This window comes from Pyxicephalus adspersus, chromosome 4 (genome assembly GCF_032062135.1).
Source record: "Pyxicephalus adspersus chromosome 4, UCB_Pads_2.0, whole genome shotgun sequence".
In the NCBI taxonomy this organism is placed as follows: domain Eukaryota; kingdom Metazoa; phylum Chordata; class Amphibia; order Anura; family Pyxicephalidae; genus Pyxicephalus; species Pyxicephalus adspersus.
The window spans coordinates 112,974,632-112,999,556 of NC_092861.1; the positions used below are offsets into that span (position 1 = coordinate 112,974,632).

The 24,925-nt window shown below is 35.6% G+C and overlaps 1 protein-coding gene across 1 annotated transcript in view; it reads left to right on the forward strand.

Moving 5' to 3' along the window:
• Positions 1-24,925, forward strand: part of FNDC1 (fibronectin type III domain containing 1) — an 85,165-nt gene that overhangs the window by 50,158 nt on the left and 10,082 nt on the right. Inside the window, exons 8-16 of the mRNA XM_072409319.1 lie at positions 206-3,007; positions 3,683-3,804; positions 6,556-6,667; positions 7,412-7,801; positions 9,808-9,882; positions 10,738-10,884; positions 10,983-11,213; positions 17,356-17,464; positions 24,228-24,307. Coding sequence (XP_072265420.1) covers positions 206-3,007; positions 3,683-3,804; positions 6,556-6,667; positions 7,412-7,801; positions 9,808-9,882; positions 10,738-10,884; positions 10,983-11,213; positions 17,356-17,464; positions 24,228-24,307 — 4,068 coding nt within the window. The remainder of the gene's footprint in view (positions 1-205; positions 3,008-3,682; positions 3,805-6,555; positions 6,668-7,411; positions 7,802-9,807; positions 9,883-10,737; positions 10,885-10,982; positions 11,214-17,355; positions 17,465-24,227; positions 24,308-24,925) is intronic.

Here is a 24,925-nt window from a genome sequence, read left to right on the forward strand (position 1 = left end):
TTTACTTCAGTTTTTTTTAAAAAAACTTGTATACAAATTTAGATTTTTTGAAACAAACATTATTTTCAAAATTTTGCCAACTTTAAAGAAATTACAGTTTTATTTACAGCATAATATATTCGCCTTATTAGGTAGATATTATTATTAAAGATGTAAACAACATTTCATATATGTTTCTATTTACTGTTTTCTATTTTCTTTCTAGCTAGCTCTGTAACCAAGAATCTTTATCATAAATCCCACATAGAAGACTATAAAAAGGAAGAAAAAACTGAAGAAAATACTAGTGATGATTCAGTTGTTCCTTCAGAATCCTCTGATGAAGATACACTGGACTCTTTCCCAAAGACCAATTTTAAGGATCCTAGGGATAAATTGTTACATAGAAAATCTGGGACAATGTCTTTACCCAAGAAAAAACCATCTTCAGTGGTTAATCATCAGTCAACTGAAGATACAGATGAAAATGAGACAACAACTGCTCCAAAACTGGTTACACCCGTTCCAAATAGAAGATTTCGTCCATCCTTAAATAATCAATTGAATCAAAACACAGCTAGAAGACCACTTAGGACAAATACTTTAAATTTAGGACGAAGAGTCATTGCTCGTAGGCCTATTCCCCCTAGTTTTGTAATAGGTGAAGAAAACGAGACCAAGAATCCTGCACCTGAAGAATCAAATATTCATGCTACAGGTAAAGATAAACATCCAGAAGATTCTGATAATATAAGTTTGGAAAGAAAAGAGACAGAAAGTTTGAATGAAGATTATGATGATTCCGAAAACACAAACCCTAAGAAGCCTACAGTAGACTCAAGCAAAGGAGGCAGTGAAAATGAAATGAATTTCCCTAAAGTTCATGATTTAGGACAAGACAAAACTTCAACATCATCCTCATCATCTAAAACATTAAAACAAGAAATTCCTTCAGTAAATAATAGAGAAGATACAAATAAAGACTCTGATGGTCCAAAAAATAGGGGGTCTTCCAGCATAACAAAACTGCCCACAGAGCACAAACCACACCTTACGTCTTCAGGAAGCACAAGTGAAGAAAAGAAAGAGGTAAATGAGAGGGACAAAAAACCCAAATCCACTCTCCGTCTCCCGTCTCACAGGAAACCTACTCATAGATTTCCTATTGCAGCAATATCCAGGTCTCAGTCTAAACAATCTTTTGACACTGATTACCAGCAACCAGACACTAGAGTAATTTTAAACAAGGGATCAGAACATTCTACAGATTCTCACACTGATACTAATGAAGACAGACGAAATTTGGATTTGCAAGACTTTAATTCAAAGACATGGAATGAAAATCATTTATCAAACACTAGACAACAGACATCAGCAAGAAGGGCTTTTACTACAACTACACTTCCTCCTACTTCTACCACTACCACCACTATTGCTACTACCACCACTACAACTGCAACTACTGCTGAAACACAGACTACTACTAAATCAAACAAACCTATTAAACTTGATAAACCCACATCAGATAAATCACCATCTGTCATATCTTTCTCTGGAAAATCTGCTGCAGACCTTCTAGAGTACTACAGAAGAAGAAGCTCTCAGGTTAGTGCTAATATTGGTCGTAAATTAATACCTAATAGGAACATAAAAACTCAGTCAGTTAAACCCACTCATATCCCCACAACTACAGTTGTGACAACTACATTACTTGCTGAAGCAATAAGCATTTATGATCAAAACAGATTGTTGGATGTCCCTGATAAGAAAGAGGATCCTGAAGTGTCCTCTGAAGTGTCTACCAAACATTTTTCGCATGTCAAGGAATCAAAGGAAAAAGAGTCTCACATATCTAAGAAAGATGACAAAAAAACATCACTGGTGACCTCCAAGCATAAAACTGAAACACATAAAACATCTATAAAAAAGGATACTGTAAGTAAAAAATCTGAATATGAAGAGAATCCAGAGGAAAGCAAAATTACTTCCAACACAAGCAAAAAAAGTACTAACTCTCCACTTTCCTCCAAAACAGAAGCTCCATCTAGATCAGAGCCAGCTATGCCCATTCATCGTGGGAAGCCTACTAATACGAACTCAAGAGATACATCTGAAAAAATTCTAAATAATGTTGAACCTTTAGCGGCACCACAATCACATTTACCAAGCAATGAAAATATAAGGGCCGAGAAAATCACTGATAATCAAAAACAAGATTCCTCAGTAATATTATCAAGCAGTCCATTGTCACAAACTGATCATAGTGATGATGACGAGGACAATGATAAAACAATCCTACATTCCAAAAGGCAATCTTTCCCTATGTCTAGAACAGTACATAATCCCCCCTTGAAATCAATTCCAGAAAGAAACTCTTTTGATAGTGAAAAAAAACTCCTTAAACCACATATGTCACCTTCTGGAAGTGAAACTTCAGATAAACCTGTTTCTGCCCCTTTGACAAACTCTGGATTTTCAACTTCAGAAACAGGCAATGTACAAAGCATTCCTGAAAAATTGCCAATGCCACAGAAAGAAGAAAATCCAACCCCCATTATCAGGTCAAGATTATCCTCATATTCCAATATTCGTTCTCTTAAAAACAGACATAGCAATGGCAATATTAATAATTCTGTGGACTCCAGTTTTGGTCAGCGGCAGTCTTATCGGGAAAATGAAGAATTACGTGTCCCACAAGGGGGAAAAGGAATGTTTCATAGGCCATCTAGAGTTTCTTCTTCATATATGAATTCTAGGCAGGCTGTTTTTCCAAGGAGAGCATCTTCAACTGTTCTGCCAACAACAAGTCAGCCTCAAAGCTCCAGAGTACCATATCGCTTACTTCCATCAATATCCAGACAACAAAATTACGGAAGGTCTCTATTCAGAACTACAGCTTTGCCAACTACAACACCTCCCCGCACTCCCCCTCCTACTTATTCTTCCTCCTTGCAACGTCAGAGAATGTTAAATTCAAGACTGGGATCTCCCTTACGAAGACAGCTCACAAGACCAAACTACCGACAAGGTATATAAACTCAAATGGTGGGATTATACTTTATGTGTATGTTACAAAATTACCACCTTTCTGGTGACATTTTATTGGGGGGGGGGGCATGCATTCTAATAATTTTAGCTTACAGTTATAAGTTAAATAATACCGGTATTATAAAAAGAAGAAGAACACTTCACCCGGAGAATGTATCGCTATTAAGTCTCCTAGAAGATCTTTACAGTGCCAAGCCTAGACCGGAGGTATAATCAAAAAAAGGAGAAAGAAAGAAGGCTCTTTTTAAGGCACTTAGATATCAAATATGATAAAATAGAAATTACATTTTATTTATTTCAACATAATATTAAAAGCATAAAACATAAGTGATAAGTGATAACAATATGAAAAACAAACTTGGAAGGTGTTATACTATATCTTAGCCCAACGCATTATGCCCGCAATGGGCTTCATCAAGGGATCTGTGAATAACACCTCTGGGGATGTAAATAACCCTCAATATGGCAAAGAGAAATTATTGAAGTAACCTAGATGGATTGCGTGAGATGCAAACTACCCCAGGGATCAATTAACTGGAATATATTTTATGGTACTTTTTAGGTAATCAGGGCTCACAGAGATATATGTGCTAATAATTCAATATAATGATCATTGAATTGCTCTAATATTTTTGTTCACTATTTTTTTTTACAGGTAATAATGGAAGGCCAAATCTGTCTCAAGGGTTGGGCAACAATGGAAATACTCCATCCTCTAGCAGAAACGGGAATCATGGGGGACAAAGGATGATTTTTGGACCTGAAGGAACAAAGTGGGTAGGGCAATTTTTTATATAAATATACATGTACATTTGATACATTTGATTGTTTCCCATAATAAAAAGTGGTAGCACTATACATATATTGAAGTATATCTAAAGTCAGTCCTATTTGTTAAGATTGTAGGGTGAGGAAGTGTTAAAACCCTTGTCCCTAGATTCACAATATTAGAGTTGTTGACTAAACAGGAATAAAAGGAAAATATTTTATTCAAGCCACTTATTCCAGTGGAAACTGTTTAAGAAGGAATTTTCCTCAATTTACAGTGATCTCTTCTCACTTACCGTACTGTTGTGTCTCCAAGATACGAGATACAAATACCTTGATACAGGTTTAAACTATTCCCTACTCCATAAAAAACTAATTTTTATATTGTCCTCTTACCTATCAGAGGAGAATTAGCTTCCCCTTCTGACCAGTAACAGACTTATTACCTTAGTGGCCATTTAGATTACCAAATATTAGTTCTGATTGTTTTCTGGGGATAATGTATGAATTCTCTTTCTTTTATTGAATACACCAGTTTAAAATACTAATGTGATAATAGTACCTGTAAAGGTAATGATCTTAATAAAGCAGGATCTCAGCCCTGGCGATTTTGTGTAATCAATAGATATGTAAATACCTCTTCTGAATTGTATGGGATGCCATGGATTTAGGAATCAGTGGTTTTACTTCTGTTTGATAATACAGCTCTTTCTGTAATTCTGGCCCCTCCAATATTGAGATTTGTGGCTCGTATTTCATGCTGTAAAAAACATCAAGACTTGAGGTCTGCTTAAATGTAGTTACCACATTTTCTCTTTACCTCCTCCTAATATTGCTGACATGGTGGTTTAAAAATTTTACTTGGATATTTTTCAAATCAGAATTATTTTTTCCAATAAGGTATTTTTTCAAGTCAGGATTTCACCCTTTTTAGGTTGACTGTTTAGCCACAGCCAAGCATTCTCAACTCCTAACTACTACTAAAAAAGTGAAGCGGAATCATTTTTTATTTATTTTTAATTTTCTTAGTCAAAAGCATGATTAGAAACAATGGTCCTTAAACCACGCAACTACTTTTAGTAATGGGTTATCAACTTACTTTTGACTGCTGAAATTCAAAGTACAGTGGTACCTTGGTATAAGTCCCTAATCCGTTCCAGATCGTTGGACTTATACCAAACAGGACTTATGGCAAACAAGATTTTTCCATTAGAAATAAAAGGAAAATTAATAATATGTTCCTATGAAAAAAAAATTGTTATTAGCATAATATACATTGATGGGGTTGTTTAAAATAATTTAAACACTGCCTAATACTAAAATACATAAATACAAAAGCAATTAGATGAAATAAATGAAAATTTAACCTCCATTTACCTTACTGAGAAGAGTTGAGTGCCTACTAGGATGGTGCTGAGAAGGGAGGAGGAGGAGATGTTATGTATTCCACCGAGTTAGTTCACGGAATGGTAGCAACTGGCGTACTGACGCTCGTGGGCAGTCTTGGCTTTGTCTCGAGGGAGGTAAATAAGGGTAGCGTGCGGTGTTATGACTCATTTTGACCCATACAAGTTCTAGCACAAAGGTTGTATACCAAGCAAAATTTTTCATCTCCAAATAGGACTTGAAACTAAATTGACTTATTCCAAAGTGGACTTATATCGAGGTACCACTGTAATTGACAACATTACATCTAACCTACTGTATTAGTGAAGGCATGCTCTGCTTGTGATTGGGTTACAGCTGCTCAGGAGGGAGATTGTTTGGTTCCAAGCAGGCTGCAAAGTTATGATCTCAAATGAAATTGTATTAGAGGAGAGGAGGTAGGGCACAGAGGTAGAAAAGGATATTGTGTGTGGCACAAACACTTACTCTGGAGTTCCAATATAAACAAAAACAACTAACATACAATATGTGAAGTGAAGGGAATAGCCATGTTGAACACAATTTATTGCAAAGGGTAAAATATCCAGATTTTACCTATTGAGCCAATAATTCAGTTCAGGATTATGCAATTGTCTAATTATAGATTAGTACACAACTGTAGTTTATTTGTTCATATTGAATTTAAATTCTGGTAATACTGAATTGATGAAAGAATAATTATGGTGTGCCTTTATCCGAAATAGCATGTTTAGTAAAACACTAGGAAATTTATAGGATCAGTGCTTAATTATAGTAATCCTTCCTGTAATTTTGCCTGTAGATCATAACCTTAATCTTCTACATTTGTATACCTTTTTAAGAGGACATCTGGCCTAAATTATTTTATATGCATTAAAGGCATCATTTAACTTCATAACGTTATCATCCAATGCTGTAAAAAAAAACAAAAAAAAAACCCAGATGTTAAAAAAAAGGAATCTTCAACAAACTATATAAATATATATATATATGAACATATATATCACATGGCCAGCAGATGCAACACCCAAATGTAGCCCACTAGGAACAGCAATAAGTAAGCTTGCCGCTGTGTGTGCAAACCCCTTTGGAGAGGCAAATGGTGGCACAGGGGCTGACTTCTACACCATGACAGCAGTTGCAAAGTGCTTTACAGGCTATATGCTGCTATTACAAGCCTGTTCTTGTAATGCATAGAACTGATATACTAATTTATAGGAGGGTGAACCAGAATTAAATGTAATAAAAAAACAAGAATTAAAATTCTGGCAAAAATAAGGATGGATGGAATATGTTGTAGATATGTATGCATATAATTTGTAGAATATTTTGCCTTTACAGTTTGAATGATTTTAGATTGTAGATTTAAATCGTGGGCTGGTTCTTAACCCAGAAGGACGATATCTTCAGGATTCTCAAGGAAAGCCTCTTCGTATAAAACTGGGAGGAGATGGACGGACCATAGTGGGTAAGCAAACTCTTGCTTCATGATTTAACTTTGCTAGTTAAAGGTGACAATCTCTAAAGTATACATTTTTAGCCTTGACCACAAAATATTTGATCAAAACATCCAAAGGTTTCTTTTGGCAAACTGAAAGAGGACTAGCTAGCCAGGTCAAGAATTCTGCTCTCAAATAATTGTAACACACAAAATAATTTGCTGCAATGGCAAATATAGTAATGCAGAATAAGTAGTACTCTTGGATGTATGAAATTTAACAAATCACTGTCTAGTATAGTCGTTTCTCCATTTGTCAAAAGTGGCAAAAGTGTCTGCAATGGACTAAATGCGGAAATTTTAGCACTGCATTGTCGGTTATTGTATAATATTCTTTTGGCTTGATTAGTTCCTGTCCCAACGGCACCGACATTATTGTTTTCGCAATGTTTAATGATTTTTATTGCTGATTTACTGTACAATATTATCTATAGTTTGGTTTGAACCAATGTGATTTTTTGAAAACCCTTGCAAAAACAATGCTATTACATGTAACAAATACTAATAGGGCCAACAATGAATAAAAGGTGACAAGGATATCTACCTAAATATTTACTTTAAAATGTAACTAAAACCACACTGTAAATCACCTACTCCTTGTATAATTGCTTTACCCAAAAGACACCAGTCACCTTTTAGGATATAATTATGGTGTGTAAGTTAAAAAAATGTTGAACTTTTATTCTTGACTTTTATGGTTTCTTGTAAAAACAGATATGAATGGTACCCCAGTTGTAAGTCCAGATGGCCTACCTCTGTTTGGACATGGAAGGTTTAGTAAACCAGTAGCAAGTGCTCAAGACAAACCTGTGCTGAGTTTAGGAGGGCGACCCCTCAGGGGACTTGAAGTGGCAAGAACAACCAAAATTCCTACAACAAGGATGGTTACTACTCCTATTCCAACTACTACTACTACCACCACTACCACCACTACTACCACCACAACCCTTCCTCCCACAACCACTACACCTGAACCAACAACTGTTGAGCCAACTACAGAAGAACCTATAATACCTACATGTGTACCAGGCTCTTATGCACAGTATGATGAAGATGGAAATATGATCATGGGTCCTGATGACAAGCCTGATTGCTATACAGAAGGTAATGTGGAAATGTATGTTTTCATTGTAAAGTTTAAAACTTTTAATTTATTTTTACTAGCGTTATTTTATATTAAACATATAGATATAGATAATCTTTAATGTCTCAATTGTTCTCATTGTTCTGTCCATATTATCATTCATTTATTTCACAACTGCTACATAAAATAACTGAGAAAGTGTGTATGTATGACAGAGTGCAACCTGTGAAGAGGACTTTTGGTTTGGAGGCAATAATTGCTGGTAGAATAATTCTACTCCTGATAAAATATTTACTAGCCATAGAATATTCTATCAGCAGTAAAAGTTATTTTACTAGGCAAAAATTCTACTTGATTCTATTTGAATTTTATTACAATATTCTTGGTATCAGATGAAACCTTGTATCAAGTTTTACCAGGAACTCTACCCCTAACTCGAAACTAACCCGAAACTAACCCGGTGACGGTTAAAACTACTCATTGGGTACTGTCCACAGCTCAGCATATCCAGTTGACTGCCATTGGTTGTTGTGTGAATACAGTTGGTGGAAGATAACATGTATACCATACAGCTCATTACATCTATCTGAAAGCTTAAAACCGATGCCCAGGACAGTTTGAGAGAGCATTTATCGGGGAAGCCCCCCTAGGTTCTGAATTAGATCAGTGATGTTTGGCTTTAGTCGCTACACACCACAGCGTGTAACTAGAGGAAAACATGGTGGCCACATGTTGTTCTTTTAGAGGCTGGTATGCCTTTTAAATAGAATACTTCTGATTAGGTTTGAGGTAACACTATCTAATTCTTGATCAAATCCCAGAGGATTCTCCCCTTATTGAAATACGCCTATTCCAGATCAGACTGTCATTGGAAAGCCTGGGTGATACAGAAAACCTGGAATGGATTTGGTCCAGGATTCAAAACATTTGCCTAACTAATGGCAAACATTTTTTTAAATTGTATTTTTATTAAAAAAATTTTCGAAGAGGTACAAATAAACAAATTACAGACAATAAAATACAAATAATTTACATTTTACAATTTACATTTTTATTTTACATTTTAATTTTACATTTTTAAGGGTATGAGGATCTTTACAAGATACAAAATGACAACTTTTTAGTTGAGTACAAGTTGAGTACAATTGTATAGGATATCTGGGGAATCATAGGTATAACACAGTTTACTGATAGCTTTCTAGATATTGATAAAAGTTAGCCTTTCTCTTAGTGTATGTAGCAACAATATATAGAGGTTTATATAGAGTAATGTTGTGTCTGAGTGTGTGCTTGGGTTTAGCATGGTCACTGAGGATGTGACTATCCGCTGAGAAATGTGTCAGGGAAAGGCAAACAATTTTAAAAAAAATAATTCCAGGTTTGCTGGATCACCCAGGTTCTTCCATGATGATCCTAAGATAATCTTCTCTCCCCTGGTTAATGTAATTTCTGTTCTATAACTTGTATGTCCTGGTATGTTTATTCCTCCTCTACTATTTTATTATATTTCATTATTTCATTAGTTATTATATTATTATATAAAATATAATAAATATTATAAAAATATTATAAAATATATAATAATAAATATTATTATTTCATTATTTCATTAGTTTATGACAAATCTTATTCACCCATTATTTTATCTCCTGCTACAAAATCTATGCTAATAAATGCTGGAACAGAACTGAAGAAGCTTACATTTAATGTGTTATAAGTAACATCTAGAAATATTAATTTGTGTCTTAGAAAGATGTAACTTTTGTCTGGAATTATATATGAAAAAAGTAATGAACTACATGACTGTGCCTGTGTACTTCTATGTTTTATGGCTGTATAAATATCTGCAGTGTGAATTCTATGAAATTCCTCTGATTCCATAATTGCTAGTCTTAGCGGATTTGGAGTCAGATTGGTGATTACACTGCTGTCCAGCTCACTGTTTAAATTACTAAAGACTGACACATATAACTGACTGACACTGACCGACACTGACACAAAATACTTTTGTTACTTTTCTTGACAGATAGCTACTCTGGCCAGGAACTAATCGTTACCACCGAAGCTCCAGAAAGGGTTACATATTTTGATCTTGATGATGGTAATAATTATTGGTTACTTGTCTTTCTATTTTATTTGTTGATAACCTAATTCCTATACAGATCTAAGATCAATAGGATTCTGTTTTTATAACATCTGATTCCCCTTTACACCACCCTTACTTCCTGGTGAATAATAAGAAGTTTGAATGCTAAACTCATTTGCAAGTTTAAAATTGATTGTTTTTCTTAGCTTAATGCATATTTTGATGGCCAGGATTTACAGAATAAACAGTCTTTTGGTAGGTATTGACGTGTAAAGATCCTATTATGTGCAAAATTGGTTTATACCAGTTAGTGTTAAGTTATAATAAAACAATCCATGGACTAAATATCCATATAAAGCAGGGCTAAAAGTAGGGCCAAGCATGAACATTGATCCTTATCCCACTCATAATGAAGATATAGTTTTAAATTTTTGTCCTGTCCTAATCAGTATCTAATTAGTTTTAACCCCACTTTTTTTTAAAGAACAATTGTGAACAGAATATGACCATTCCATTAAATTCCTTATAATCAGTAAATGAGCTTTAAAAAAAAACATACAAAGCACTGTAACTGCAGGTATTGTGGAACAATTGATCTTCAAATTTTACAAAGCACTGAAATCTGTGTCTCAGCTCTCTGTGTATCAGTTGTACCCTTTTCTAGAACATCTGCTCAGTATTTACTTTATAGTTTAGAGTTCATTGCAGGGATAATAGATCAGAGTGGGTTGAGCAGCTGAATGGAAAGTGAAAGCGTTCTTTCTATAAATTTCAAGATGAATTACACCATAGTGCCTGCAGTTACATAGCTCAATGAGAGTTATGGAACAGTAATTTGTAAATTGATTTTACATTGCCACACTTTTTCAGATTATGAGTTTATTGAGACTACCCAGAGACCAGTGCAAACAACAACAACAACCGAGCCTCCAATGTTCTATGAGGATTCAGAAATAAAGTCTTTTGATAATAACCCTATTTCTGAACTTGATGCAGCTGGAAAGAAGAGATTTACAGGTATTGTAATATTGTCTTTGTATGGTGTTAGCTGCAAATTCATTCATATATGTATTTTTGTCAAAAAATATTTATCATCTGCTTTTTTTCTTTAATAGCACCTTATGTGTCTTATATAAGTAAGGATCCAAATACCCCTTGCTCCTTGACGGATGCCCTTGAACATTTCCAAGTGGAAAATCTTGCAGATCTTATTCCTAATGAGATGGAAAACAAGATCTTACCTCCACAGAACATCTCATACAATATTACCGTTGTGGCTGTTGAGGGTTGCCATTCCTTTGTCATTCTAGACTGGGCCAAACCTAGAAAGGGAGACTTCATCACAGGTAACATTACCAACTCTGTAAGCTCTGTAAACAGTCAGCAAATTAAAAATAAATTCACAAAAATAAAAAATTAATAAAAATAACTGATACATGCATTAAAAGTAGAAATTTTAGAACTAAAGTAGTTTGGATTTGAAAAGCTCTTAAAAAGGATTTATGTAACAGTCATTCATTAGCTAGTATTAAAGCACAGTGTAGCCTGGTTTGGATTCTGAAGACTTCCAGAAAAGACTGGGTGAATAAGGATGCCAAACAAGAGTCTAAGTGCAAATATATTTATTTGAAAGCATCAAAACAGTGATATTCATGTTATATCAAAGTGAGAAATATAGTTTAGTGGGTCCAATTTATTTGAAACTTTCCAAATCTGGGACTATAGAGGGGGACTTGAGTGATTCAGCAATCGTAGAAAGGATTTGCTCCAGGACTAAAAACATTTGCCAGCTGAAAGCAAGTGATTTTTAAGAAATCCATTCCAGATTTGCAATATCACCCAGGTTAGCCAGTCTTGAAGAGCCTTAATAAATCAGGTCCAGTGTGTTTCTTGTTGCTGGGACAGAACTGGAACATAGGGAATAAAAGTAATATTAATACACGTCTCATTCCTGGTGGCAGCTCATGAGCAGATTATGGATATTAGCTTTGCTCACCTGAAATTCTTGGACAAACTGAATTTGCTTAGATTAGGATGCCTACACAGAGTGTAATTTCCTAACACTTGGTTTGAGTGTAATTTCCTAACACTTGGTTTGAGTTTATTTTCCTAACACATTGGAAAAGCCGGTTGGTTGGATGACTCCAACATTACAATTCAGTTGAGTAAAAATGAAAAACCATTACTCATATTATGTGTGAGTACAGTTGTACTGGCATGTTTCTACATTTCCTGCTTACTGCTTAGTGAGGATCTACTTCTAATGACAGCGCCATCTTAATAGGCCTTGTGTAGTCTGTCTTAGGCTGTAGCTTAGTTGCATTTACTTTGTCCTTCTGGTCTGTGCTGTCATTAAGAGCAGTGATCCCCAACATTTTCAAGCTCACAAAACACTAATCCCAGGGACTCTGGACTGCACATGCGCTCGGAGCCGTGTGTCACTCAAAGGGGAAGAAACGTGGTCTGCTGCTCTGGCCGGTGCGCCCCCCCCCCCAAGCAGGATCCTTCTCCAACCTTGCTGAGGGGTGCACCAGCCAGAGCAATGGCCCACCTGTCTGACACTAGTAGGCCGTTGACTGGGGGTAGGGGACCCTTGATTTGGAAGATCCAGCAATAGTTTGCTGCTTTAATCCTATTAAATGAACAAACGCAGCAGCATGGCTTGGTTTCCTTCATTGGCATCATAGTTTTGGCGATGCTTTGCCCAGGTCTTACTTCCCTGAGAAAAGCAGTTTGTGTTTTTGTAGTGTTTTAGGACCTTCAAAAAAGCATGGATGATAATCTCAGAAACTGCACTTTTTTCTATATAATAAATGTTACATTTATCTTTAAAAAAACAATAGAAAGTTGTAACCCTAAAATATATTTTTCCATGCTTTCTTCACTTAGGTATTTTGATGGGTATGGCAAAACAGAGTTGAACGGAATGTTGCCAACATCAGCAATGTTTTTCATTTGTAATTGGAATAATATATGTGTTGGATGTGCAGTACTTACATCCTCCCAAACCTGAATTTATTAATGTTATTTACTATCACTATGGAAATAGTTCAAATCTGGAAAATACACTTTGAGACAGGTGGATTTTGTTAAGTAACTGCCAAGATACTTAAGATGAATTCAAGGCTTGGCTTGTAAAAGTCCTAATGGCAGTTACAAGCAGTTTTAGACTATTGTCTACATGGTGGGAATATAAATAAAATGAAAAAACATATAGTAAAAATATTTCATGTAGTTTTGTAAAGTATTCTTTGCTGGCACATCAATTTTACAAGAATAATGCAAGCTGTTCATTTGTAAGTTGATTTTTTTTACAAACTTAAACTAGAAATGTTACATTTAAAGTGAATATTAGGAGAAAAAAAACATATTCACTACATTTCTATAATACATGCACATTTCCTAAATTTGAAAATGCTACAAAATTCTACCTGTTGATCATTGCAGAAATCCAATGAACGTCTGACTTCCTGTGCACTACATAAATACTTTCTTAGTGAAACCCCAAAGTATATTATTATATAGAGAATAAAGACATACACCACATCAGTAAGTTTATCCTGCAATTTATGGTGGAATATTGTAAAATGAAACCTCAAGTGTGAAATAATATTTGTGGTACATCTAGTCCTTTTATTACACACAAAAAAATCATAGTGCAACCCCAAAGTAAATTATTTAGCGAATTAGAAACACAACTTGTCAAACATCTGTTTTGATGGTACTGGGTCACAGTTGTGTGGAGTTTGTTTCCAGATACTGCAGCAAGTCCAGATGTGAAGCACATGTCTATGACTGTGGCTAATACACTGGTTGGAGAGGAAATATAGTTAACATAAAAGTTGCTCCAAATGAACTTGCTAAAGAATATTGTATACCATTTACATGTGTAGATAGATATTAAGTACAGATATAGATATAACTGAATCAGTGCATTATCTGTTGCTCAACCATTATAGTTTGCCTCATTTGGCTGATACTTGTGTTTAGATCTGTTACTACAATCTTATGTAATTATGGAGTGTAACATCAAAACAGAAATGCAGGGAAAAAAACAGGCACAGGGGTTAAATGACAGGGTGTGACAGTAAGACAGATAATGGAGGGTTCAAGGAATGTGTTGGGTTAATATGAGGTGAATTGAATGGTGGAGGGTAAAGCAAGGTCGGCTTAGGGTAGGCATAAAGAGTGTGGAATGAAAAAAAAAAAAAAACTAGAAGATTAGCCTTGGTGGTGTTGGAGAAGGGTGGGGGGACCCATATTTGGTTTGGTATCCTGTTTACAAATATAGGATGAGAGAGGGAGTATGTGGCCCTACTTATACATTTTTATTGAAGGTCTGCCAACCCCAATTAAGGCAAAAAAATTGAAGTAATGAGAAAAGACTGTTTTTTTTGTGGCAAAAAGTCAAACAAGTGTATTAAGCATACCAAAAGGTATGTAATCATTAACAATACAAATAATGAGTGACAATATAAACAATGGGTAACATAATAATTGATATAACAAAACTTAGTAGTCAGGCATCCTCAGGCAAGAGGGAGGGGAGGGTTTGCCTCTTGTGCCTAGACAAATAGTTGACTGACTAAGTCAACAGATGGTGTAAATATCAAGTCTCTAGCCCGACGCAGTTCGCCAACTGGCTTCTTCAGGGGATGTATAGAGACAGTCAGAGCACCTGTTTAACAACATATGAGAATAAATACAGTCAAATATGAATGGTCGTGACCAGTATTGAAAATTTACTTTTCATCTTACAAGATAAAAAAGTATTTTAAGAACATTGGTGGATTCCTTAAACATCAAAAAGTGAGTCAGAAAGTATCATATTACAAAAACTGGTCTGGTCTAGTAGTCCAAAAAGTTTGCCGACCCCTGGCCTAAAGGAAACAATCAATTTGTTGTTAAATCTTTCAGCCTCACTTCCTATTTATAATACATTTATGATGGGCAATGTTAATCATTGCATCAAAATTCTACTTTTATTAGTGTAAATGAAGTAAACTGTTCAGATGCTTAGCATTACTATATTTTACTTTTCCTTGCACTGCTTTACTGGTTTTAAACCAATGCTATAGAAATGTATTTTATCTCTGTATAGTGCATGTAAAGCATTTGTCACTATGAAATAGAAATGCTTTGTACTGCTAAATTGCTGCACACCAGGTTTTTTGTCTGGTTTTCATTCATGTTTATTCATATGAAAACATCACAAGTTACCTCTTAATAGATCACAAGAATAGTACATGCTTCAGAAGGTCATCCACTTTACGGACTTTGTTCAAAAGGATAAGTTCACATATTTTTTCTATATATAAAATTCAGAAAGAAAGTGTTAAAAAAACACTTTCCAGATGTTTGATGTGTATGAAGTAATTCAAACTCCTGCTGGTTTCCCATATATTTATTCATTATATTTGCTTTACTACTAGTATTTATTTTTATTACTTATTTTCAATATAGTTTTTGCATTGATTAAGGCAGAATGCACAGACTGTTTGCCCAGCACTTAAGAGCCCATGTTTAAAATAGGCCAGTCAAAACCAGACCATTTTCTTGATGAGCTCAAAAGAAAATGCATCCTGTAGTGTTTGGAAATAGTTAAAATGCCCAAAGGAGTCTCACAAACACCCAAAAGTGCCTATCAAAAGCCCCAAAACAGCTTCCGAACTCCAAGAATGCCCAAAAACACATAAAAAAACAAACAAAAATGCTTAAAAGGGGGTGCTGAGAAGTTCCTGGCTTTGCCTACTTCCAGGTGAAATAGAAAAATGAGTGTAAGGGCATATGACAGCTTAATATCTTAGTATGTAACTGTGCAAGTTTCACGTTGTTGGAGTTACGGGCTGTCATGAAGTTTATGTTTCTCAAAAAGCAAAGGACATTCACACTGAGATCTCACAAACACTGGGGGAGAAGTGTCCTTCCTACAGCACTGTCAAAGCCTGGATATCTTGTTTCAAGACTGGGCATTTCACTTTTGAAGATAAGCCCCACAGTTGGCACCCCCCAACCTCAACTGACCAGGCAACCTGCGATGCTGTCCATGAGCTGATTTTTGAGGAATGGCGAATATCCGTAAAAAAGATAGCCCATATATTTGACACCATTATCCTAGACATGCGCAAGCTTTCAGCGAAAAGGGGGGCCGAAATGTTTTAACAGAAGAAGAAACGAGGTGAAGCATCCAAAGCCGTTTTGGCCAACTTTAAAGCTGCACAGGACTTTTTGGCTGGGCTACTGACCGAGGATGAAACCTGGCTCCACATCTATGATCCTAAAACCAAGGAACAGTCAAAGTAATGGCGCCACAGTGGGTCCCCATGGCCGAAGATGTCCTGAACCCAGAAATCAGCCAAAAATGTCATGGTGTCTGTTTTCTGGGACAAAGACAGTATTCAGTTGGTGGACTACCTACTTTAGGGCTCTAGTATCACCGGACAGTATTATGCTAACCTCCTGGACCAGCTGAAGGAGGCAATTAAGACGAAACGCTGTGGAAAGTTGACCAAATTGATCCTTTTTTTGCAGGACAATGCAACTGTGCACACGTCCAACGTTGTGGCTGCCAAATTGAACACCATGGGTTTCCAATTGATCCACCATCCCCCCTACTCACCTGACCTGGCCCTTTCAGACTATTATATGTTTCCGAATTTGAAGAAACACCTGAAGGGGCAACGCTTTGAGGACATTTCTGACGTCAAAGATGCTGCTGAGAGCTGATTTGCGGCCCAACCAAAGGACTTTTACTTGAACAGTCTGGAAAAGCTGCAACTACACTGTACCAAGTGCATCAGTCTCAGGGGGGAATTTGTTGAATAAATGGCCAGAATAGAAGGCAGAAACTTCCTAGCACCACCTCATATATGCTTCAAATGCCCCCATTCACATGAATGGGCTTTTGTGATCATCTGGGTGATTTTTTCCGCTATTCTAACTCTTCTCTGCTACTTTCTTAGTTTGAAACATCTTTATAAACACTTGAAAACTTGTGCACAAGCTGTATGGGCATTTAAAAGTGTTTAAGAATTGTTTTTTAGTTATAAATTGTATTTGAATTACCATAAACTACATTTTAGATAAAACCCTCTTCCTATGTAATCTACAATGCAGATATATAAAAAAGTTTTGTGTATGTAAACCCCCAAACAAAAGTGTAATATATTACAGTTAGACAGCCTTTAGATGTGGTGGCTGCATTAGTTTCCTTTCTCTGAAACTCTTTGGTTTATTTTTGGCTGGTTACCTTTGCTGTAACACACCTCCATCATGGAATAACAACAGTCATTCACTGCACAGTAATCTATGGAGCAACGGCCATGTCACCACAGGGTGCTATCCAGACTTTGGCTACAAATACCTCTCATGTTATTATTAATTTATGTTTATTATTAATTATTTTTTCTTTAGGTATGTTGCATTAATAATACGTTATACCTGGATAAATTAAAATATAACCATAATATATGTTTTTGTTTTTGGCAGGATATTTAGTTTACAGTGCTTCTTACGATGATTATTTGAAAAATAAGTGGTCAACAAGGACATCAGGAGGGTCCAACCTCCCTGTTGAAAATTTAAAACCAAACACAAGGTATGAGACTGGTATTTTACTCTGGTGCAAATAGTGTTTAGGGATAGTACAATAATAAGGTGCGGATTTACATTTTATTGCCTGCTGTGTTATTATTATTAACTAGTATTTATATATTGCCAACAGCGCTTTCCAAAGTCCATAGTCACGTCACTAGCTGGCCCTTAACAATCTAACTGCATGTTTTTGCAACATGGGAGATAACCCCTGCAAACATGGGGAAAACATGCAAACTCCATGCAGATATTGTCCTAGCTGAGATTCGGACCTGGGACCTAGAGCTGCAAAGGTCAGGGGGCTAACCTCTGAGCCACAGTGCCAACTTGCTGTGCCAGCAGTACTGTTTCAATTCTGGTTTTAATGACGCTCAGTGATGAATTATTGAACTACATTCACCTGCTGAACAGTACTAGTCCAGTATTTTAAACACTATTTTCCAGCTCACCTTGGTTGGATGATCCTAAATCATACATTTTTGGCATTGATTCTTTGAAAAGACAATGAGTGTCTTGCTGTTTATTTTATGGTAAAAGGGTAACTTTCTATGGACTTTGGTCAATGGCAGTGCCATCCATTACTGTATTTTTACAGTGCTGATATATTACAAAACTTTTACTATTACTAGTATTAGTAATAGTAAAACTATTACTTTATAAAGTCTATGTCACTAACTGTGTCTCAAAGGGCTCACAAAAATAATGTCTCCACCATCGTCATATATAATTAACACAGTCAAAGGCCAATTTTGGGGGAAGCCAATTAACCCAGCCCACACAAACATGGGGAGAACATTCAAACACATTGCAGATAGTGTCCTGACGAGATTCAAATCTGGGACCTAGCACTGCAAAGGCCTCTGATCTACGGTGCTGTTCATCCAATTGTAGATTACTGCAGCATCCATTTGTCTATGGTCAGGAGTACACTGTAATTTGGGATAAGTATAATATATCAAGACACAGCCGATTTTTTTTCTTATCTAATTATCTGAACTTGGTTTTCTTTCAACTTTCAAATGAAATTTTAGGCATGCTAAAGCTGTGAAATATATTTCAGAAAACCATTAATCACATAATTTAACCTATTTTAAGCCACAGTGATGACACCAAGTGTATGTTCTAAACTGGTAAAGCAGTCAACTTCAATAAAAAAATAAACATTTAAATCATTTAAGTGATAAATTGCATGGTAATAAAAGTACAAAAACAAAAAAACTACACTTCATAAAGAGACTCTCTTCTAAATATTTAAACAAAATCCCAAGGAACTGCTAGTTTGCAGTAAAAACCTATTTGATACTCTATGATCTTCTCCAATTTTCCACTTTACCACTTCTCTAATCTTCTCCATTACCACTTGGTTGTTCATCAGTCCCTATGACAGACTGATGAACAACATTGATGAACAACATGTTAGTTTTGCAACCTGAGACAAGCACAAGCATTTATCTTGGGCAACATTTATCTGCCACGTGTAAGTAGGTTTAGACTGGCTATATAAGAAACTACACTAGATGTGAAATGGCTTATATATGGTACACTGGCAGCCACACAGTTTAAAATTTTTTTTGATTAAATATATGTGGAGAGGGATTTGAAGAAATGATTGGGTATGTAGGGAAATCATTATTTTCCTTTGGCCTTCTTGTCTGTCCTGAGTCCTTCTATCCAATCCTTCAATGTGCTCATTCTCTCGGATGTAATCAAATATTTATAGTGTGGAGGATGATAATGTATCATTAAATTTACCTGCATTGCACAAAAAAAATAGTAGCCGAAATAGGTTACAGGAAGTTTACACTTTACCGTAGAAATGTTAAAAATATTTTCCAGTTTATCTAAAACAGAGCTCCAGAACAACTGCAGAATAGAAGTTCTTGAAGCACAAACAAGCAGATGGTTGTATGTTTACTTTTAACCCAGAGCTTCTGTGTTCACTAAACAATTGCCCAATAAAAAGTGTATTCCTTGGGAAAAAATAAAATATATGCAGTACATCTGTGAAACATTTCCCAATGTTTTAAACACCCAAAATGCTACCAGTCCAGTACACAAAAATACCAGTTGGTCTGCCAGCAATCAAATTAGATTTTAACTCACTTTAAAGTTCATCTGCTTCACAGATATCCCAAAATTCTACTCAAGTGTGTGTAGGGAAAGTTCTTATCGGAGATGTAGTTCTGGGGGCATGCCTAGGTTCATAAGTACTGACCACCTAGCAACTAGCCCTGGAATAATTTTACTAGCCCAGTGACAGAAAGAAAAACAAAAGCTAGTATGTGCTATAGATGGGGAAGTGTAATTTTGGGAATAAATTTTGGGGCAAACGCCAATGATTTATTAAAAAATTTTTCTACATTTATACATGGTGGTGTATGGATTATTCTACCTTTTAAACTATATATATTAACAAAGGACAAAGTGTGAATACTGGTGCCACATCCAAACTATCTTTGTCACCAATAATAGACTTTAAAGGCATCTCTTATTAAAATTTTTTTTCCATTATTTCAAATCAAAATATAATTTATTCAATCATTAAAAAGAGCTTAACAGCATCCACTTCCTCATGAGCCATGTGACTGGCATTCAAGTTGAACTACAACAGTAAAAAACACATTCAGAACCCGCCACATACAGCTTATATACTTAAAAGCAAATTTATATTATTTTTCAACTTCCTTTAGCAACAAGAAGTTCGCCATGTCCTCTAATTAGCTCCTTCAACCTCCTTTGTCATTGCCAGTATGTACAGTTAGGAGAATTGCACATATGCTTTAATACAGACAAATGTGGATATAGTAGGAAACTAACTGTTATACTGGACTGGAGACATCAATCTACAGAGGAACCAAGGGTAACCTGTAAAGCTGCTTTCTGCTTCTTGGAAATACCATATTGGGATGTTCTTGACTTTTACCATGTGACCAGCAGGTACACTAATGTAATGTACTTTCTGGAAACTGTACTCTCCATTATCCTAAGTGATAAATAACAAAATATATAAATTAATCAGAAATGTTCTAGAGGGTGAATACTGTCTGGAAATCATGGAAAAGGTTTAAATCAAAATACATTTCCAGTATTTCCACTGAAAGTTACTAAAGCAACCAGATGCTTTTTCAATAGTCCTGCCACGTTGTATACTTTCCTAATAAAAAAAGAATGTAGACTGCTCTCGTTGGCACAAAGAATAATAAGTGTCCCGGCTGCAGTGGAATGAGTAATTCATGTACATTGTGAATACTCCTAATTTTGGCACCTAGGATGGAAAAATATTGACTATTATTATGTCTTGTTGCATTCAGTGTAAACATAACACATGATCTACTGATTAAATTGCAGTGGTGGTAAATGATTAAGGTTGCTTAGTGTAGAGCTGGAGAGGTTGAAGTGAAGCTGGGTTTACTCCAGTTTGTCTGTTACACTTGTGCTGCAGTGTTTGCCAACATTTATGTTAGATCTTTTAGCTCGTAAGGGTGAAAGTTGGGTCGTGTGTTTTTTTTTTGTTAAATGCCGTGTGACTATTTATGCTGTATGGAGTGTGAATGGAGCTTAGAACAGCTGTGAGCAGTGAGCACATTGACAAAAGAAGATCTGGAGAAACACACATCTGTTCTTACTAAAAAAATAATTATCTTAATATTTTGGCACCCCGTTACTACTCTTCCTATCCAAATGTTACCATCTACACTACATGTATAATAGTGTGAAGTTACGGGGGATCAGGACATCACAGGGCAAACTTCATTTATTATGGTCCAGGCTCAAACACAGCTTCACTTTAGCATGACATAACAAAAAAATGCTTAGTTCAGCAAAATTAAAGTCCCAGGTGGTCAAGTCCTGCCACCCAAGGAGCTACATTGCCCCTGGTACTCACAGGTAGCAAGTGTTACAGCTTCAGATTCCTTATACCAAACAACATGGGCTGCTCAGCCCTGATCCCTTCTGCTTTACTGCTTGCACCACTAACTTCCTGACAGCCCCCAGACAGGCAAGTCTGAAATCATTGTCTATTCTGCTGTGGGATAGGAGAACTCACCCAGATCCTTCCCCGAGTCTGGGCCCTGTAATAAATTAACAAAATGGCAACTGCAGGTCGCCAAACCAAACTTCCCAGAATCCTTCTGCGGTCATTGGCCTTATTACAGAGAAAACATGACCTAAAGCAGGGGGAATATATTCACCATCCCAGACCCACACCTGGCATTCTGTCCAATAGGAACAAAAAAAATAAACCCAAAACCAAAATCCACTAATTGATTAAGGAATTTTACCAAACTATATTGTCATGCCTGCTGCCATTTGTATAGTCACTCAAATATTGTGTTTTACTCCTTTTTTGCAGTGACTTTCCACTAAGTAGCCATGTCATCTAAGCACCTCCAGTGATACAATGCCAGCGGCAGAGTCACGTGGGGGAGCATACCATTAACTTCTACGGAACTGTTCCCTTACTGGCCCTGGATTTTGCAGAATCACAACCACTTATGAAAGGAGTGATTTAGTAGAGACTAGCAGAAAGTCTCATAGGGATTCTGATACTGCTCAAAAATCACCAGTACCAAGATCACAGACATAACCCTAATTGCTAGGTGGGTTGGTTTTGCACCTTTTGACACATGATCATTTTCAACATTGAAATAAAGGCTTTAACGTCTATTAGCTTACAATCCCTAATCAGTGTTCATCTGCTGCAAATTTTTTTTTACCAATACAGGTTGTATAAATTGAATACACTCATGTAAATACATGTACGTAACAGTTACATACATGACTAGAGTTGGTACTTATACTAGTCAGTATACTAAAAACAGCAGTAAGTACTTTATATAATGCTTCCGCATAGTAAACCACCGTTCATATAATGCACTGTTAATCCAAATGATCTAAATTGTTGGGAAAGTACAAAACAGTTCAGCCAAAAGCATTGACCAACATGTTAATTTATTGGGGGTCTAAGTTTTTGTACCATCTATAGTCATTTATGTACTGGTTACATAAACTTATGTACATCTATGGTACGTAATTTGTACAAGCTGTATTGTAAAAAAAAAAAAAAAAATTCTTGACATACATGTAATAACATTCCCTGCATTCATCACCCTGGTGGAACATGTCCAGGTTAGGAATAACTAATAGGAGTTGACAGAATCTGAATGATAGCTGCACAGAGCCAAGGATTATAAGAGGCTGGATTCGAGCTTGAGACCAATTGTGTTTACAAATTCCTTAAAAAACAAATATGAAATATATAGTTGTGATGCAACAAACCAATGGAGTCTTGTATTTTACTATTCACTATGAAACTTTTAAAAAGATTGGGCAAATATTCCAATTATTTTTCAAACATTCTTTAAAGATTTTGTGATTGGTCAAAAAGAGCACATTACATAGAAAATAGACACTTACATGGTGGTAGGTGGAATGCTCCCTTATATCTGTGATTGATGGAGAAATGGCTTTTATTAGTTATCAGTGTTAAAATACCTCTTACATTGGTGTTTCATAGAATGCCCTCCTATTTTTATGACTGGTGGAGAAATGGCCCAGTGGATAAATAACCCTTACACTAGTGGTCAGCAGAGTGCCCTTTTTTACCTGTGGTCAATGTGGTGCCCCTTTACATTCATAGTCTAGGAAATATATACCCCTGTACATTGGTGGTGGTCAGTAATAATAATTTAACAAGGTGTGGTGTCTCCAGAACAGAAAACAAGGGGAGGAAAAAATGTTAAATGATCGTTCACTTCAACTTCCTCAGTTGTAATAAAATTGACTACATTGGGCTTTGAACATCATTGTTAGATGCAAAATAGAACTTCATTCAAACGTTTTAAACAATTAGATATTGTTGCAAAAAATGTGAATCTTTGTTAGATTTTTGTTGATTTTTACAGGTCCAAGCCAACTTTAGATTAGAACCTGTCAGATTTTTATATCTTTCTGTATCTCTGTTCCATATTCTTCCTCATTTCCAGTCTGGTGAAACTGTTGTTGGCAGGACTGGATATGGAGGTAAATCTCTCTGACAAAGAACCAAAAAAACTGGGAAAAAAAGGTTTTGGTTTTAAAGTATATTTTTTTGGACATGACTTCATTGACCATGATTTTGTTTCTGTTTTTTGTAAACATGATTTTGCTCTACTTTACTTTGAATGTCTCTTTTATTATGTAGAGCAGATTAGTAGAGCAAATAATTGGTATTCATTCAGTTGTTATTGTCCCAATAAATACTCTCATTGAAATTATATATAATTTATTCTTGACCATCTTAAAATGTAGCTTTAACATTTTCCAACAATTTTGATTTTCCATTGTTACTTGCTTGGCTGGTTGGCTGTACAGTGTGGAATATATGAGTAAACTACAAATTTGGCTGTACAGAATTAAAAATGCTTTGAGAGTGAAAGCAGTAAACATATTATTTAAACTGTTTATTTAGCTAATATGGCTTGTGATTTTTAATACAGTATCATGACAGATAGAGCCAAGCAGCTCTAAGTCACAGAGTTGTTTAGCAACCAAAAAAGTGGACACCCTTTTAATATTGCTAAGGGATAAACTTTGTTTCTTCTGTATTTTCTTATTAATACATGTTTTCCAAGTTTTTTAAGCAAGAAATCCATATTGTACATTACAGCTGCCAATTGTACTCTGCATTACATCACACAGTTCACTTCATCCAAACAAATGCCTTTCTCACATTAAACTGAACAAAAACATCAACATTTCCAATCTTTCTTCTTTTTTATTTTAAGATATTATTTTAAAATCCAAGCAAAGAATCCACATGGCTTTGGACCGATGAGCCCCTCAGTAACATTTGTAACAGAATCAGGTAAATAATTATAGCGAATATATAAATATTGGACAGATGTTGCTTTGCAAGTAGAGTTTGTTTTGTTAATATTGCAAATTTTTATATAACTGAAAATAATTCCAAGTTGAGCACAGTACATTTTATGAATATAATTTTGAGAGAGACTGTGTGAAGATGAAACATTTGGCAAAGGAAAGTAGAACAGACACTGTCAAGTTTGCCAAAATTTGGAAATTTGCTGTGCATAATTTCACAAAATAGTAAAAAGTTCCAGAGACCCCCAAATTAGGGATTTAATGGTGTGGTTTAGTTCCTCTTTCATTTATAGTGCCTGATTAAAGCTCTCCAAGGCTGGAGAAGATACCCGTTTATTCAGTGAAAATGGGTGATCCACCAAACCTGTAATGGATCTGGTCCAGGATTGAAAAAATGTTCTAACAAACAGCAAATAACTTAAGAAATGCAATCCAGGTTTGCTAGATTACCCAGCTTCATTGATGAAAGTATATCCTCTCCAGAATTGGAGAGCTTTAATAAATCAGACCGAAAGTGTAAACTAAGAATTTAAGTTAATATTTTAAATGTTAGATTATCATCAAATAAAATGCAGGTTTGATTGAATGTTTGCTAAAAAAG